The sequence below is a fragment of the Stegostoma tigrinum genome, chromosome 9 (assembly GCF_030684315.1).
Source record: "Stegostoma tigrinum isolate sSteTig4 chromosome 9, sSteTig4.hap1, whole genome shotgun sequence".
NCBI lineage: Eukaryota > Metazoa > Chordata > Chondrichthyes > Orectolobiformes > Stegostomatidae > Stegostoma > Stegostoma tigrinum.
The window spans coordinates 20,498,698-20,517,382 of NC_081362.1; the positions used below are offsets into that span (position 1 = coordinate 20,498,698).

General features: G+C 41.3%; 1 protein-coding gene across 1 annotated transcript in view; it reads right to left on the bottom strand.

Annotated features, from left to right (window-relative positions):
• LOC125454823 (heterogeneous nuclear ribonucleoprotein L-like) overlaps positions 1 to 18,685 on the bottom strand; it is a 38,314-nt gene that overhangs the window by 14,148 nt on the left and 5,481 nt on the right. The window contains exons 2-6 of the mRNA XM_059648396.1: positions 14,690 to 14,862; positions 6,918 to 7,155; positions 6,531 to 6,618; positions 4,462 to 4,556; positions 4,300 to 4,372 (exon numbers count right to left, since the gene is read on the bottom strand). Of these exons, the coding sequence (XP_059504379.1) occupies positions 4,300 to 4,372; positions 4,462 to 4,556; positions 6,531 to 6,618; positions 6,918 to 7,155; positions 14,690 to 14,862 (667 nt within the window). The remainder of the gene's footprint in view (positions 1 to 4,299; positions 4,373 to 4,461; positions 4,557 to 6,530; positions 6,619 to 6,917; positions 7,156 to 14,689; positions 14,863 to 18,685) is intronic.

Below are 18,685 nucleotides of genomic sequence, written 5' to 3' on the forward strand. Positions count from 1 at the left end.
AAGAAAGGAATAGAAATTAAGAGTTTTGTAGATACCTGCAAAATCATACAAGTACAATACTGAGATTCAGTACCTCTGCTCCCCCTGTGCAGTATTTACTTACAAACAAAAACTGCACTTTGCATGAACACATTATACAGAAAGTCAAAAACATTTGCATGTCCATTTTACAATTGATTTAAAAAAAAATACAATTTTGAAGAAACAGTACCTGTTCTTTTGTACCATAAGCTTCAAACAGCAAGATACAGCAGTTTCAAAACGGCCTTCTTAATAACTTGCAGGAGGATTCAGCAAAAGCGAGATGCTTCGCCCCTGCATTACAGTTTTATAATCAGTAAATACAGGGTTTTAAAAGGTAAACATACATCAATTTTAAAAAAAAAACTTTACATGTGGTTAAAAAAAAAATCAGAACACAGTTGGTTGGCCAAATCCAATGGCTTTAAAGTTTCACAAATACCTCATTCTATCTAGAAATTTGCTTCAGTCAGCAGACACATTAGGAGTGATTTCTTTGCCTAATTAAATGATAAATAACCAGAACAGAATATTAAACAAATATGTTGGCTTTGAAGATTAAAATAAATGGCTTTATGTATGAACATGGTCAACCAACAAAGCTTGATCACAAATCCAGAAACAATCGAATGTAGTGCAAAAGATGGAGTGAGAGTAAGCCAAAACGGGCGTTCCCAACATTTCGACAAATTTTAAGACCCAAAAAACTCTGCTTTTTGAAATTAACTGTAAGCATCAAACTTACTCAGCAATTGAAAAACAAAAATGGTTTGGCAGATTGTCATTTCCAATGCATTTTATGGCCAGAAATTAGGTTGAAAACACAGCACTGAAAAAGGTCCATCAAACAGAATTACAGTAATCAGTTATATTCTCTAATCAGTTATTGATACAAAGCTTCAATGAGTTTGACCAAGACAGGTATATACACATATGCCACAGTTACAAAGAAAAAAGGGCCAACTTATGATCAGAATGAAGGTAACTTTCTTGCGCTAACAAGGTGGGCAACAAATATCTTTGCTTTCCATTTTAAGCAGAATCCAACACATCTTGCTTTGACATTCAAATATGGAAGCCAGTAGAACACTCAGTTGCAAATACAGTCAGTCAGAGCAGAAAGCATGAGAATGTGAGGGGGCGAGGGCTTAATGGGCATGCACCAATTTACTTTTCAGTACCACAATCTATATATCCACCTCATGTAGGCAGTTGGTACAGTAACTGCCCTCATCAGTTTCTTCTCCTCGTCCCTACTTTACAACCTTACACCAAGGATATTGAAACTGATTTGATCTATGTGTTAAGCATCATTCATAATTCGAGCTAGTTCAATTTTATCAGTACCCACTTACTGAACCTTAATGAACTACACAATTCCTGGCTTTACTAAAACTTGCTTTTTCCTCTAACCTCAAAATTTAGTATTAGCCAACGTTCAAATTGAGCTTAATGGAAGTAAGATTTAATTATTTTTAAAGTGAAGCATTTCCATTATGTAATCATTTGGTGGCGCTTCATAAAGACAACATTTTGTAACGTTGCTAAGTAAACTTGGGATGCCTGAAAATACATTACAGCCAATGATCCACTTTCTGAGATGTAGTGACTTACACAGAAAAACAAGGCAGCAAAATCCCACATTGTCATGTGGAAATGGCAAAATAATCTGTTTCTCAGGATTGAATGATGTAATGAGAATGTCCCTGCACTTAAACTGATAATGAAATAAGTACTTATACATTTTCTGGACAGCGCACGCAAGATCTCAATTAAACATCTCATCTCAAAAACAGCACACCCGACAGTGCAGCATTCTGTTGGTACTGCAGTGAAAATGTCAACCTGCATCATGGACTCAAGTCTCTGCAGTAGGACTTGGAGCACTAATGGCCAACTCACTTAGTCAAGGGTGATAACTAGAGTCATAGAAAGACAGGGGTTTTATTTAGTTGCAAAGCAAGAGAAAACCAACTTTTCAAACCACTTACATCACTGCTATTTTGGGTCTTAAAAAACATGTAGCAGTATTTAAAAAAGGGCATAGGAATGTATCCATTTAAAAATGACAACACCAATGGTCATTATTCCATTGAATGCACTAGACATTTTACTATTAATAGCAAACAACCATTATAAACAAAAAAAACCCCTGATAATTCTTATGGCCCTCCATCTAGCAAGCACACAATGGTTCCTGGATTTGTCAAAAAGCTCATTTCTTCAATCTCGAACTCAGCCTCAGAAGTCTTCATGAGATTAAAAAGCAAATAAACAGTCATTAAGTGGACTTCTTCTCTTCAATAGAAATTTACAAGAGTAGCTTTTTCTTTAATAATTTATTTCACAGCATTAAATGCATTCAGATAGAATTTCCTTTCAGTCTTACGGTGGCACTTTGCAAACATATCCTCTGTGCACCGATGAATGGGGGAAAAAAGAAAAGTGTCCTTCCTGATCAAGTTTCCTGAGGATGTGTTTGCATGCAGTCTGGGTGATCTGAGATTTATTGAAAGTCTGTTCTGTTTCTGAAGGCTGGATTGCTGTCATTTGTAACTGCGAAATGCTGGCATTCGTTGGAGAGGTGCATGAATTGATTAGTTTGCCTGGCTTGCCCCTCTTCTCTCTGTGCTGTCACTTTCGCTGGTGTACCTGAGAAAATGTCTTGCTCCAGGAGGGAGGGGGGGGAGAAAAAGGATCAATATCCTTCCGGCAGTGAAGATATTAATTTGCAGAAGGTGAATGTAGCTTTGAAGATTTAGTATTTCTGTAATTGAAGTCTTGGTTCTCTCTCTTTCCCCTTTGAGTGAAATGTTCTTGAGTATTGCGTGCATCTTTGAAATCTGCGATTTTCTGTGCCGTAGCCTTGTTTGCATGTACAGTTCATGTAGGTGAGTTGCAGCTACAGTGCTATAACAAGTGTTGCAAGTGAACTTCAAAACATCCAGCAGAGGACAGTGCAGGTCAACACAGACAGTTAAACCTGAATAATATTCTTTTCAAACAAATGTTAGACTACCAGCAATTGCTGCAAAAATATACAAACCATCGAGTATCAAAAGTGGTTACAATAATTAGGAAATGATTATGCAACAACAGAAGGACCCATTTTAAAAAACCTATCACTTTGGATCATATCTTCATGACTTATAAAATGAATGCATCAAATTTCACAGCTTGGTAAAAAGCTCAACAATAACTAATTTGTTTGGTATATCTCATATCTCAAGCCTCCCTTAATAAAATAAAAGTTTAAATCTCTTCATTAGTTCAAAATCTGGGTTGGATTACTTGTAAAATTGTAGCTAGAACTTAATTCAAACTAAAGCTGTACTGTGAAAACAAGGCTTTGGTTTTCTTTTTAAAAAAGTTACAGAATCATAATGTGCGAATGCTGCATTGCTAAAAGCTTAAAATGTAAACTCCAACTAATACAGACCCCTCCCCACACCCCCAATTTAAGACACCCCTCATTTTATTTTTAAATACAAACAGCTGGACAACTCAATTTGAAACAAAGAATTGTCCTAACAAGCTGCATCATTCAGGTCACACGTCAGTTGCACTGAAGGACTCCCTACATTTCCAGCTCTCTTCTGAAACCAGTAACTCTCACAAGGTTTTGATTCCACAAGAGACAGAATGACCAGCTTTTACACAAAGACCAATGATTCTATAGTGTCTTTGGCAATCTCAGGATGCCTTAGCTTATATGGCCAATTAAATATTTTTTGAAATACGGTAATTGTTGTAGTAAAAATACCAATGTCGGGCACAAATCAATTAATTCAGAAAGACTATATATTTCATGCTATTAACAGTCTGGTTTCCAATGGGAAGCCATAAATTGGAAGGAACTCAGTCTAAACTGCCCCTTCAGCAGCTCAGAATATCATGAATGATTTGCCATCATCCTTTGTTTACAAACCAATGTTCTCATCTCCATTAGGCAAAAGTACTGCAATTTTCAATGACAGATATGAATCCTCAGCTGCTAATTAAAACAGATAGACATTAGTCCACTTTCTGTGTGCAAACCAACTAAAGTTCGAACATGGCACAAGGTGCCCAATAGATAGTCTGAGGATATCCTGTGTGGCAAATCCTCAGTTTAGCACATGCCCTGTTGCTAAGTTAAGAGATATTTCTGTCAACTATTCCAATCCTGGGCTTGAAGCAAAATGAATGTTTGTTGCTGGAGGTCTAACATGATAACAGGATGCGTCATGTGAAAAAAAAAATCTAAGAACCTACACAAATAATGAGGGTACACCATACCTCGAGCAGTTAAATCGGGATTAGTGTAGTCCCAGGACTCGCTATCATTCTTGAACACGTTCAGTCGAGTAGGCTGGTGAATTAAGAGAACATCTTCTTGATTTAGTATGTGAAAAGCAAGAATTGCATTCTTATTTAGAAAATGAACCATTTTAAGTTTACCTTAGCATACTCAATTTTGAGTGTGCAGCAACCAGAATAAATGTCTGCACCGTTCAGTGAGGCCTTTGCCTTCTGGGCACTTTGGACTGAATCAAATGTACAAAGTGTTAAGGAGCAAACTGCAACTTTAGTAAGTAAATATTAACAAACAACAGTCATGGTCATTCCCATTTCTGTCTCATGAATAAGGGTAAAAGGTTATTTCTCAATTCATTCCCTTCATTTACGGATGGAGGTGGGTTTACAAAAATGTTTCCATTCTCAGGATAGAAGACTTGAACTCAGCATTAGTGGTTGACCTTTCAGTGCTGAGAAAAAATTAATTACTAAAAGGTCTGTGAATCACTGGAATGTGGCTGTCCAGTCATTTAGTCCATTCAATACAAGATCAATAGGATTCTTGGCCCCTAAAGAAATTGAGGTTTACAGGGATAAGGTAGAAAGGTGCAGTGCAGGTAGATGAACAGCCACAATCTCAAATGAACACTGGTGCAGGGTCAAGAAACTGAAAGGCCTACTCATGCCACATTCTTTCTGCAGCTTTCAAAACCTCAGAATATCCAAAATAACTATACATCCATTGAGCACATCAGAATCATTGTCACCTCAGTAATCTAGGAAACTTAATAACTGACCTGCACAAAAACAACAATGAGTCAACAGGTCAAATAAATGGCTTGTGTGATGCTGGTTGAGGGATCTATTTAGTGAACCTTTTTTTCATCTAGTAGCGTCATCAGATGATTTTGGAGACAGGACCTCAGTTTAATACGTCAACCCAAAAGCAAGCACTTTCAGCCTTGTAGCCTCCTTCTCCGTGCTCACACAATTCTGGACCACTTACTCAAATTCTGGTCTAAAACCGTAGAAGGTAAAAACACTGAATGAGATTATTTGGTTAAAGGTCCATGTTCGCTCGCTGCAACAGTGAATCATCCAATCCCACACCCGTGCAGCTCCTCACATTGTCTCTTCTGGTAATTATCCAATTCCCTTTTAAAAGTCACAAATGTTCTGCTGTATTCTCAGGCAGCACAATCCAGACCTTAACCACTCTTGAAAATATTGTTTTCTCTTCTCAAATTTGGTTCTTACATGTTTTTTGTGCATGCTGGTCCAGAAACCTTCGGTCAATGAGAATAGTTGCTTACTAATGTCCTTTGAGGAAGGAAATCGGCTGTCTTTACCTGGTCTGGCCTACAGGCGAGTCCAAACCCATACCAGTGTGGTTGATTTTTGCCTTCTAGACAATAAATGTTGACACGACCAGTGAGGACTACGCTCTACAAGTGAATAAGTAGGGGATCCAGATCTACTCAATCTAGACCCCTCATGATTTTCAGCATCTCCATCAAATTTCTTCTGAAGCTCAGGATCCTTCTTAGAGATATTCATATGCAAATTCCTCAACTTATATTATAACCTTTGATATCTTGTACAATAATCTTCTGTACTGCTTCTTCTCGTTCTTTCTAGCAGAACACATCACTTAAACATACCACCAACACTATAAATACCTCTTAGTTTCTATCATTCTTTTTTGTTGTACTTTCAACTCTTGTGGCATCAGAAAATTTTGAAACTGTGCCCTACATACTCATGGAAAAATAACTTTTAGAACAGGAAACCATATGATCTGAATAAGACTCCTTAGAAACCCCACTATAAATCGTCCCCCAACTCGAAATAAACTGTTTCCCAGTCTGAAAGTCAACTTCTCACCCATACTGCCACTGTCCCTTACTTCAAGTGTTTATGTTTACTGACAAGACAGCTACATGGAACTTTATCAAATGTTTGCTGGAAGGCCAAGTACACCACATCAGCTGCATTATCCTCACTAATCCCATGAGCATACATTTGTGATCATAAGGCTGTTGGTGACTAATAGGGACAACAGTTAATGATGTTCTAAAGCAACTACTTGAACACACCACAGGTTAAAAACCTAAAAACAATCCCTCAGCAAAATAAAAAGCATCTGTGCCCTACAACTTGATATCAGCTGGAAGTAAAAGTGAATCCACGTTGGACATTGGGGCAATGCATTTCCCCTAAAGGAAAAAGATATTCAACGAGAGCCTGTATTCCATTCTTCTTGAAGATGACAATACGCAAGACTGGACCACACGCATTGCAGACAGTATACAGAACATCCTGAAGAAAAAGAGAGACATAGGGATTTACACAGCAGGATTGTACACACAATGAAAATAATAAACAAGACCAAGATACAACAACTTTCAAGGTTTGCCTCTTCTATTAGAATTTGGACTAGACTGCAATTTGTTTATTCTTCTCTTCCATGTAATGAAGATCTGGCATAAGGACAAACATACTCTAAATAAAGGACACAAATCAGGTTGATTTACAAACTGCCAGTCTAGCATATGATGAGTTTCAGTTGATTAAAAACAATTATGACTTTAGCCGTGCAACATTTGAGACAAACTTACCGTTGTGATTGGATACAGAGGATTCTGAATAGATAAGAAGAGAACATTGTTGACATGCTTTGGGTCTTCAGGACCCCCGGGGCGAGTGATCCGTTGACTCGTGGAGAAGTTAAAGAAAGCAGGATGCCCAGCAATATTGACAATCCGCCGTTTAGCATAAGCAACACACTTCTGGGCACTTCGCAAATCTTGAAATTCCACCAGAGCTTGCCGTTTGTTAGGTAACATCATCACATAGCTGTAATGAAAAGCCCAACTATGAAGAACTGTTCTTAGGACTAAAACACTGCTTTAGCCCAAGAAGCCTACAAGATGAAAGGCACTTATTTGAATACCTGAAGGATCTCCACAGCAGAGTGCAAAGTAAGTCACCATTATCACTTCACCTATGCTAATGGGGTAGAAAATTAATCCAGAGATCTCTCTTACCCACCCCATGACAAACTGTACAGTGATTATAAAGAAGTTTACAAAACATTCAATGAAGTATTGGTTATGAGGTTTAGGTGATATCATAGCAGAACATGCCCATCAAATCCAACAATAAATCACTAGGCTTCTGAAAAATTTGTAACATTAAACTTCATAAGCATCTTAAAATAGTCTGGTGGAATAGGCTTGCTCTGTCATCATTGTCTCTAAATAGATGAGATGACTAGACAGTAAACAGGGAGAGTGTTTTCTCTCAGCATAAGGATCACAATCCAGGATACTGATTTAAAGTGAACATCTAAAGAACCAGCTGTAACATGACCAAAAACTTTATTTTTTAAAATTAAAAACACAGCAAGAGGCTAGATTCTAGAATGCGTTGCCCAACACTGTCGGTAACAGATTAAATTGAGAGTTTTTCAAATGGGAAAGGAGTTATGACTGGAAGAGAGAGATCATTTGCAGGGCTACAATGCAAATATAGGGGAGTGGGACTAGTTTATTTTCTTCAGCAGAGAATTGGTACAGAAAAAACAGGCCATAACCATCCAACGATTGGAGAATTCAGTTGCTGGGTTGATACAGTAAACTTTAAGATACAAGTCAACATTAGGTCCAGACACTAATTTTTGCAACATTATTTGAACAAAGGTAAAGAAATAGTAAAAACAAAAATGAAATCTGTATTTAAATCAAAGACCGATTTAGGAGGTCAGAAATAATCTATGCATCCTGCAGATAAAACAGTAATTTGGCTTGGAGGTTTTTGCTTGTCTAGCAAGACATAACACAGACAAACCATTGTTATGTCTAGAGGTCATATGGCTTGAGGAAACCATTCTAAATCAAACAAAACCCTCCAGTCTGTCATAGACAATTGAAAAAAATTTTACAGTGGATCAACCTGTTTGGTTATATTGTAGTTCTGCCTTCTGTGGTCATCAGTTTCAGGAGTAAGACTCAAACCCAGAACCTTTGGCTCAAAAGGAAGATACATTACCCACACCGCAAGACCACTTCATCTCAATGACAAGTTAAAGAACCAATAATTGCAAGTAAAACTCAAGTATACAAATAAAATGAAATTGGAACAGCTGAGACAAATTTAAAAATCTGGGACTGAAATTTAAATTGGATACCATGATCTTAAGCACATTAGGAAGAACTTTAAAGTTGAACAACACTTGGAGGAAGCACTAAGGATGGCAAAGGCACAAAATGTACTCTGGGTGGGACATTTCAATGTCTACCACCAAGTATTACTGAGCAAGCTGGTCAGGTCCTAAAATACACAGTTGCTAGACTGGGTCTGCAGCAGGTGTTGAGGGAATTAACAAGAGGGAAGAGCATAACTGACCTAATCCCTCCCAATCTGCCAGCTGCAGATTCATCGGTCTATGACAGTATCAGTAACAGGAACCAGTGCACAGTCCTTGTGGAGACAAAGTCCTACCTTCACATCGAGAATTGCTTCCATTGTTTTGTGAGGCACTATCACCATGCAAGGTGGGATTGACCAAACAGATCCACCAACTCAAGACTGCATCCAGAAAGGCACTGTGAACCATTCTGCTATTGATGGCCCAATGGAGAGAGCAAGAGGGCATGCCAGGAGCAGCAGCAGTACCTAAAGATGAGGTTTCAACTTGATGAAGCCACCAAAGAGGACTGTTTGCAGACCAAACAGCATAAGCAGCAAATGATTGACAGAGATAATGGGAACTGCAGATGCTGGAGAATCCAAGATAACAAAGTGTTAAGCTGGATGAACACAGCAGACCAAGCAGCATCTGAGGAGCACAAAAGCTGACGTTTTGGGCCTAGACCCTTCATCAGAGAGGGGGATGGGGAGAGGGTTCTGGAATAAATAGGGAGAGAGGGGGAGGCGGACCGAAGATGGAGAGAAAAGAAGACGGATGGAGAGGAGATTATAGGTGGGGAGGTAGGGAGGGGATAGGTCAGTCCAGGGAAGACGGACAGGTCAAGGAGGCGGGATGAGGTAGTGGGTAGGAAATGGAGGGGCAGCTTGAGGAAGAACAGGTTAGGGAGGCAGGGACGAGCTGGGCTGATTTTATGATGCAGTGGGGGGAAGGGGAGATTTTGAAGCTTCTGTAAGTCCACATTGATACCATTGAGCTGCAGGGTTCCCAAGCGGAATATGAGTTGCTGTTCCTGCAACCTTCGGGTGGCGTCATTATGGCACTGCAGGAGGCCCAGGATGGACATATCATCTCAGGAATGGGAGGGGGAGTTAAAATGGTTCGCCACTGGGAGGTGCAGTTGTTTATTGCGAACCGAATGGAGGTGTTCTACAAAGCGGTCCCCACCCACCCTCCTGCAAACATTCCATCCCCCAATTCCTTCGCCTCCACCGCATCTGCTCCCAGGGTGAGGCATTCCACTCCCACACATCCCAATTGTCCGCGTTCTTCAAGGACTGCAACTCCACCCCGCCCCCGCAGTGGTCAAGAATGCCCTCGACCGTGTCTCCCGCATTTCCCGCAACACATCCCTCACACCCCACCCCCGCAATAATCACCCAAAGAGAATCCCCCTCATCCTCACATACCACCCCACCAACCTCCAAATCCAACGCATCATCCTCCAACACTTCCGCCATCTACAATCTGACCCCACCACCCAAGAAATTTTTCCATCCCCACCCTTGTCTGCCTTTCAGAGAGACCACTCTCTCTGGGACTCCCTTGTCCACTCCACACTCCTCTCCAACCCCACCACATCCGGCACCTTCCCCTACAACCACAGGAAGTGCTACACTTGCCCCCACACCTCGTCTCTCATCCCCAGCCCAGGCCCCAAGATGACTTTCCATATCAAGGAGATGTTCACCTGCACATCTGGCAATGTGGTATACTGCATCCACTGTACCCGTTGTAGCTTCCTCTACATTGGGGAAACCAAGTGGAGGCTTGGGGACCGCTTTGCAGAGCACCTCCGCTCGGTTTGCAATAAACAACTGCATCTCCCAGTCGTAACCCATTTTAACTCCCCCCTCCCATTCCTTAGATGACATGTCCATCCTGGGCCTCCTTCAGTGCCATAATGACACCACCCGAAAAGTTGCAGGAACAGCAACTCATATTCTGCTTGGGAACCCTGCCGCCCAAAAGGTATCAATGTGGACTTCAGAAGCTTCAAAATCTCCCCTTCCCCCACTGCATCCCAAAATCAGCCCAGCTCGTCCCCGCCTCCCTAACCTGTTCTTCCTCTCACCTATCCCCTCCTCCCACCTCAAGCCACCCCTCCATTCCTCCTACTAACCTCATCCCGCCTCCTTGACCTGTCCGTCCTCCCCGGACTGACCTATCCCCTCCTCTCCACCTATCTTCTCCTCTATCCATCTTTGGTCCGCCTCCCCCTCTCTCGATGAAGGGTCTCGGCCCGAAACGTCAGGTTTTGTGCTCCTTAGATGCTGCTTGGCCTGCTGTGTTCATCCAGCTTCACACTTTGTTATCTTAAATGATAGACAGAGCTAAGAAATCCCACAACCAATGGATCAGATTGAAGCTCTGCAGTCCTGCCACATCCAATCATAAATGGTGATGGACAATTAAAAAAATACTAACTGGAGGAGAAAGTTCCACAAATATTCCCATCCTCAATGATGGAAGAGCCCAGCACACCAATGCAAAAGATTAGCTGAAACTTTTGCAGCAATCTTCAGCCAGAAGTGCCGAGTGGGTGATCAGTCTCTGCCTCCTCCGGTGGTCCCCAGCATTACAGATACCAGTCTTCAGCCAATTCGATTCACACCATGTGATATCAAGAAATGGTTCAAGGCACTGGATACTGTACACGCTACAGGGCCTGACAACATTTCAGCAATAGCACTGAAGACTTGTGCTCCAGAACTTGCCGTTCCCCTCGTCAAGCTATTCCAATAGTTACAACACTGACACTTACCCGACAATGTGGAAAATTGCCCGCATTTGTCCTCTACACAAAAAGCAGGACAAATCCAATGTGACCAATTACCACTCCATCAGTCTACTCTCGATCATCTGTAAAGCAATGGAAGGTGTCATCAACAGTGCTATCAAGCAGCACCTGCTTGGCAATAACTTGCTCAATGACACCCAGTTTGGGATGTGCCAGGGCCATTCAGCCCCTACCTGATTACAGCTTCAATTCAAACAGACAAAAGAGGTGAATTCCAGAGGAGAGGCAAGAGTAACAGCCCTTGACATCAAGGCTGCTTTCCACCGGTTGGCATCACACAGCCCTAACAACCCGGAATCAATAGGTATTACAGGAAAACCTTCTAGTGGTTAGAGTCATACCTGACAAATAGGAAAACAGTTTAGATTGTTGGAGGTCAGTCATCTCAGCTCTAGGACATCTCTGCAAAAGTTCCTCAGGCTGAAAAGTGGCAAGTGGCATTCACGCCACACATACGGCAGGCTATGACCATCATCAATAAGAGACAATCTAACTGCCACCCCTTGACATTCAATAGTGTTACCATCACTGAATCCCCCACAATCACATCTTGGGGGTCTTCATCGATCAGAAACTCAGTTGGACTCACCACATTAATGCAGTGGCTAGGAATTCTGTGGCAAGTAACTCCTAACTCCCCAGAGCCTGTCCAAAATCTACAAGGCACAAGTCAGCAGTGTGATGGAATACTCCCCCACCTGCCCGGATGAACGCAGCCCCAAAAACATTCAAGAAGCTTGATACCATCCAAGATAAAGCAGCCCACTTGAGCGGCACAACATCCACAAGCATCCACTCCCTTCACCGCTGACACTCAATAGCAGCAGTGCATACCAGCTACAAGATACACTGTAGAAATGCACCTACCAAATCCACAACCACTTCTACCTAGAATGACAAGGGTAACAGATACATAGGAACATCACCACCTTCAAGTTTGCCTCCAAGCCACTCACCATCCTGACTTAGAAATATAGTGAAAGAACGGTGATGTCGCTGGGTCAAAATCCTGGAATTCCCTTCCTAATGGCATTGTAGGTCAACCCACAGCAGGTGGACTGCAGTGATTCAAGAAGGCAGCTCACCAACACCTTCTTAAAAGACAACTCGGACAGGGCAATAAGTGCTGGCCAGCCAGCGATGCCCATACCCTGCAAAATGAATAAATTTTAAAAAACGTTTGAAGTAATTAAATCAGATAGGCAAAAGTACCAGGATATAGAGATAATAAATGTCGTAATGGACAGTTAGGAAAGTGGGGGATCTTGGCAGGTCAGTAAGATCTTTATGATCCCTCACTCTCTACAATGACATTATTAATCTCATGGATGTGTCACATTATTCTGGTGGTTAAATATTCTTATCTGGTTGGGACAAAGCAACCTTTGAATTTGTAGAAACATTAGCTTTCCTTTTGTTTACCGCATGTTGAACTACAGTTTCAATGGAATCAAATCACCAAAACTGATGTGGCCTTGTAGGAGCACATTACTGCAGATGCTAGAATCTGTACTGAAAACAAAGTGCTAGAAATCACAGCAGGTAAGGCAGCATCCATGGACAGCCAGCAAGGTGAAGTTTCGGTCATCTCAATTCGAAACGTTAGCCTGCTCTCTCCATGGAAGCTGCCTGACCCACTGATTTCCAGCACTTTTTTGTTTTCAGTAAAGAATGGGACCTAGCTGGATTACGAGATATGCATGGTGGATGTTGTTCCAATGTGACCTTTATGAAACTCACCACCACTGTTTCAAAGGCAAACAGACTGATCTTGTCAGTGATGGCCACACATCAGAAATCAATGAAGCCACAATGCCAACAAAAACAAAGCTACAGTGACACTTGAAAATACCCAAGAACTGCAGATGCTGGTTTCAGAGTCAACAGAGTGCACTGCTGGAGGAACACAGGAGGTCAGGTAGCATCGTGAGTTCTGAAGTAGGGTCCCAATCTGATATGTCAACTTTCCTACTCCTCTGATGCTGCCTGACCCTCTGTGCTCCTCCAGCACCATACTGGTTAAAATTGTGCGTACTACAGATAAACACACAATCATACATCAATATGAAAATATGTTTTAAACTGCTTTGCAAATCTTGTTATTTATTTGCTCATGTAGGTTGCAGCCAAACTTTTCACACCCCATGAAGACAATAAAGTTCCTCCTCCTACCCACATAATGTAATCAGCTCATCTCTTCCACTCCATCACATAACTGTCTTCCAAAGCAACCTCCACTTCCCCAACACACTTATGCTCAGCCTGAAGTTATTCATTCCACCCCTGCCCCAAACTTAACATTTCTCCACCTCGCCTGGATGGACCAAAATCTCAGGCCTTGAAGAGGAAGGTGGGTTGCAAGTGGAAAGCCTGACATCTATTTTAGGCCTTGTTTTACAAATTCCTTTGTGACTGAATACAAGACGCTCCATAAATAAATGAAGACTGCAGGCTACTTTCAAATGATCCACTGTGGGCCTCACTGTGAGCTGCACTGCAATCATATACTGATTTGACCATGATCCAATTTCTAGACCAGTTTTTCTAGTCCCGCCTCATAACTTAGACTCCTAAGATCAAGGACCAGCAATGTAACTCTTTTTCAATACCTGGCCCAGTTTTTGATGCTCTCTTGTTTCTTGATTTCAAAGTTGAACTTTATCCCAGCTAGCACCTGACTAGTATAAAATTTGATTACCACCTTTATACTATGGACCATGAAGTTTAACATCTTATGGTACTCATTGATTACTGCTCCAGATTCATTTAGCATCAAGTCTAAGATCCTCAGGCCCAGTCATTTCAAAATTATTCATAAAGTGTACATTTCTCTATTTTGCCCTTACACGCAGCGCATTGAACTAAATTTCAACAGTTGTTTTCCCGTTATCATTGCTCGTCGGAGTTAAACTGAGAAGGTACATCTCAGCTTCTGAGGGGTATACACTAAGGTTGTAAGTTTTAAATTCTTGCTGTAATTCAAGATTTGCACAAATTTTAAAAATAACAGCAAAATGGAAGCGTTTGAACCTCAGGCACAATATACATTTTGAACGTCAATCAAATAACTTCAAGCGTAATCCTAAAGGTGCAGAGAAAAATCAGAAGCTGTTGCAAGATATTTCATCTTGGGAATTTTAAATGCAATATGGTGATGAAGTGCATTAACATAAAATTAGTGAATGTGCAAGCATATTATACAGTTAAACTACAAAGGGCCATTAGTGAGCCCCCACCCAAAAACTCTTGGTGACTCCACTCCTCCCACTTGCACCAGCCCTGTTTTTGGCCTCCTCCTCCTATACTGAAAGGAAAAGGTACATAAACGTCAGTGAAAATTCTAAATCAGCTACCATGAGCCAATTAGGTGAGTCACTTACCTTATGAGTCCAAATCGATCAACACCTTTCACCAGGTCAGCTTCGATCACGGAGTCGCACAAAGCACGGACATGAACCACAGGAGATGGGGCAGTTTTGTGTTGGCTTCTCGGTCGATCATGATCTCGATCCCTGTCTCTATCTCTATCGCGATCTCGATCTCTATCACGATCCTAAAAAGGGAAAAGTTTTTTTTACTGCAAACAAACTGTCTTCAAGACTATTCTATTGTAATACTTTACCCCTGCGTAGGTCATTGCTTCAAATCAAAATACTCTGAATCTAACCAGTGCTAATACTCTGATTTGAATCACTGGGCAGTAAAAAGTAACTTCGAACAAGTCTCGAGTAACGAGCCAGAGGTATTTTAACTGTTGTTAAATTGATCCCCAGTAATTTAACTGTGGTTGAGCAGGCAATGCACACTTCTTGAATCAAGTTCCAATTCAGAGAGTTGAAACCCAGACAGACATTCAATACAGCATTCCTTAGTATTGTGACACTAATGAGGCAGGGTCACCCTCAAGATGAAAAGGGCAAATCTTCTCAGGTGGATGCAAAAGACCCTGTTGCAATATTCTGCAGAGTAGAGGAATTGCCTGGGATTTCTGTCTGCAAATTGATGATGTCTCCCATATTACAATGGCGATTAAACTGCATGAAAACTTATCTGGCCGTGAAACATTTTAGGATGAAGTTTGTGAAAGGTATTTTGTAATGAGAGCGCTTTCTTTCAATTTAAATACACAATTACCTGCTGTTATGTCTTAATTAACCTAGCTCTGTCACATCAGAATTAACGCATAGATTTGAATTTCTAGTTCGTAAGCAAACAGCTGGAGAAACACAAGCAAAACAGTAGAACAATCTCAACAAGGGTACGTAAAAACAACTGAAGGGAGGGAAAAGAAACATTTCAAGAATTGAGCATATGTAATAAAGAGGTCAAAAAATAAATTGTGGATGGGTGGTCATGTGCCTGAATCAGGTAGACAGGGATTAAAAAAAATTTCCCTCTTTGGAAGGAGGCCCAGTGATAGAATATGCAGTTTGCACAAGATTCCAGTTGCCAATGCAAATGGATGTTTACAATTTTGATTCAAAGGTAAGTTGATTAGGTTGAAATTAGGGGTTCTACTATATCTAAAATGGTACAGTTTGTTACAAACAGATTTTAAAATAAAGCACCTCCTTCCCATCCCCGCACCCCCAGTGTTCTTACTTCTTCTTAAAAGGTAAAATTCTAACTCAGAAGAACAAGCAAGGCATAAGATCACCCTAATCAGGTTTTGACAATCCACATTTGAAAGTCAGTTCTTCACTTATTGTGATATGATCCAGTGAAAATTAACTAGCTCTAGTCCCTTGCCATTATTTTCAAAACTGGTAGATAAAATCCTGTCTACAGAGTTTAATGGAACTAAAAATTTTATAGTATAAAAACTGGCCATACGGCCCAACATTCTGCTCATATTTCAAATTTCCATATAGGAAGTGCTGGGAAAACTCAGCAGGTTTGGCAGCATCCATGAAGAGAGAAATAGAATGAGCACAACTCTCAGCAGATGCTATCAAATTTTCTTTTACTCCTTTCTCCTACATGTAATTTTAGCTTCCCCTTAAATGAAGGCAGAGACTTGGCTTCATACACCTTGTTAACGAAACAGAACAAGATGTCTTGTCAAAAGCAGCACAATCTGCTTCTATGATGCTACCAGAACTCCCGCATACTACAGAAATGGCAGGAAGATCATTTGCCTGTAAGCAACAGCTTACTTCTTCTGCTCCCTCCAAACATGAACTAAGGAAACAAAGGAGGGATGGGGATGAAGTGGAAAAGCCACCGGGCCAGTAACCCAGAAATCCATGCTAATGCTCAGGAAAAATAGATGATGGTGGTGATAATAACAGCAACAACAACCTGAAATTGAAAGCAGATCTCTAATGATGATCATGAAATTTTACAGAAGAAACCCTGGCTGCTAATGCCCATTAGGGAATATGACAAATTCAACTTGGTGACAGCACTGAGCAGAAAACACGTTGACTTAAACGTTGTAGGCAACAGTGAAACAAAGGCATTCACAACTGATCATGTGAAAAACAATTTCACCCTAACTTACATCCTTTCCCGTGACTTTCCCCTCCATCAAGCCATTTCCAACACTGTGTGGGAAATAGAGCTGAAGGAAGGAAAGCAAAGAAATGCCAGAAGAGAAGGAGTGTATTCACATTCGAGTTAGAGGGCTGTCCAAATAATTTGTAGACAATCACTTATATGATAAGTCAGCATGAGCCTGAGGCACAACATAACTTCAAGCATGCGTGGACATCCAGAAGTGCCACTGCAACCCTCACTAGCAGCAAGCTCTGCTTCGGTGTTATGTGGGCTTTTGAAAATTAATGGCACACTCAGATTTTTGCTAGTCAACACCTTTTATAGATGCACCATAGAATTCAATCTGGGAGCATAACGGCCTGGTATGGCAGCTGCTCTGCCCAAGACCATGAGAAACTAAAAAAGTTATGTACGCAGCCCAGATCATCACGAAAGCCAACCTCCCATCCATGGATTCCAACTGACTGCCACAGAAAAGCTACCAAAGACCCTTCCAACCCAGTAATACTCTTGTCCAACCTCTTCATCAAGCAGAAGATACAGAAGCTTAAACACGCATACCGAGAGGTTCAAGAAGAGCTACTTCCTGGATATTATTAGACTGCTGAATAGACCTTTCAAAATCTAAATTTACTGTTGATCTTGCTTTTGTGCACCTCCTGTGCTGCCACAACCTTGTATGCCTCGTTCTGTCTAAACTCCCTACGATCTGTATGTCCTTGCATGTTATGATTTGCTTATACTGCTTGCAAAGTACAAAACTTTTTCACTATATAAATTATTGCAATGCTGGAATCTTTACTGAAAACAACCATTGCTGGAGATCACAGCAGGTCAGGTAGCATCCATGGAGAGAGAGCGCAAACTTATATGTTTCAAGTCTAGATGACTCTTCAGAGGTGAAATGGAATGTCAAGAGGACAGCATTTATGCTTATAGTTTGGGGAGGAGGGTGTAGAATTAGTGGGTGTAGGGCGCTGGTGGAGAAAAGAATTTGATAGTTGAGATTAAGTGATCATAAGTGTGAGAATGGCAGAACAATGGTGCATCTCCCGGCAGACTTGAAAGAAAATTAACTGGGATGGGGTTAGGGGGGTGGTGGTGGGGAAGAAAGAATACGATACAGGAAAGTAATGGTTCACAATTTGAAAAAAAAGTGTTGAGCTCAATATTAAAGAGCACAAGGCCATAAAGTGCCTAGCCTAAAGATGAGATGTTGTTTCTCCAATTTATGCTGTGATTCACTGGAACAGTGCAGCTTGCCGAGGACAGATATGTGGGCATGCGAGCAGGACACTTAAAATGACCAGCTACAGGAATTTCAGGATTCTACTGTGCACAAACTGGATGGGTTCTGCAAAATGGTCACCCAGTCTGCATTTGGTTTCTCCAATGTAGAGTAGGCCACATTGGGTGCAACTAATGCAAAACACAAGATTGGAGGGGGTACAGGTGAAATGCTGCTTCACCTGGAAAGACTGTTTTTACTCTTGGATAGTGAGCAGGGCAGGTGATGCAGCTTCGGTGGTTACATGTGAAGATGCTGGGGGAGGGCAGTGGTTTTGGAATGGGTTAGGTTGTCTCAGAGGGAATGATTCTTGCATTATGCAGGTGGGGGATGAGGGGGAAAAGAGGTGTTTGGTGGTGGCATTCTGCTGAAGTTGTCTGAAATGGCAGAGAATAATTCTTTGAATGGGAGGCTGGTGGAATGAAAAGTGAGGACAAGGGGAACTCAATCACGCTGTTGAGAGGGATGGGAAGGGGCAAGGGCAGAAGCGCGGGCGATAGGTTGGATGCGGTTGAGTATTCACTCTACTTGGGTACATGTAACAAGAAAAGTCTTGTTAAAAAGAAAATCAGAAGTCCTGCATTTTGCC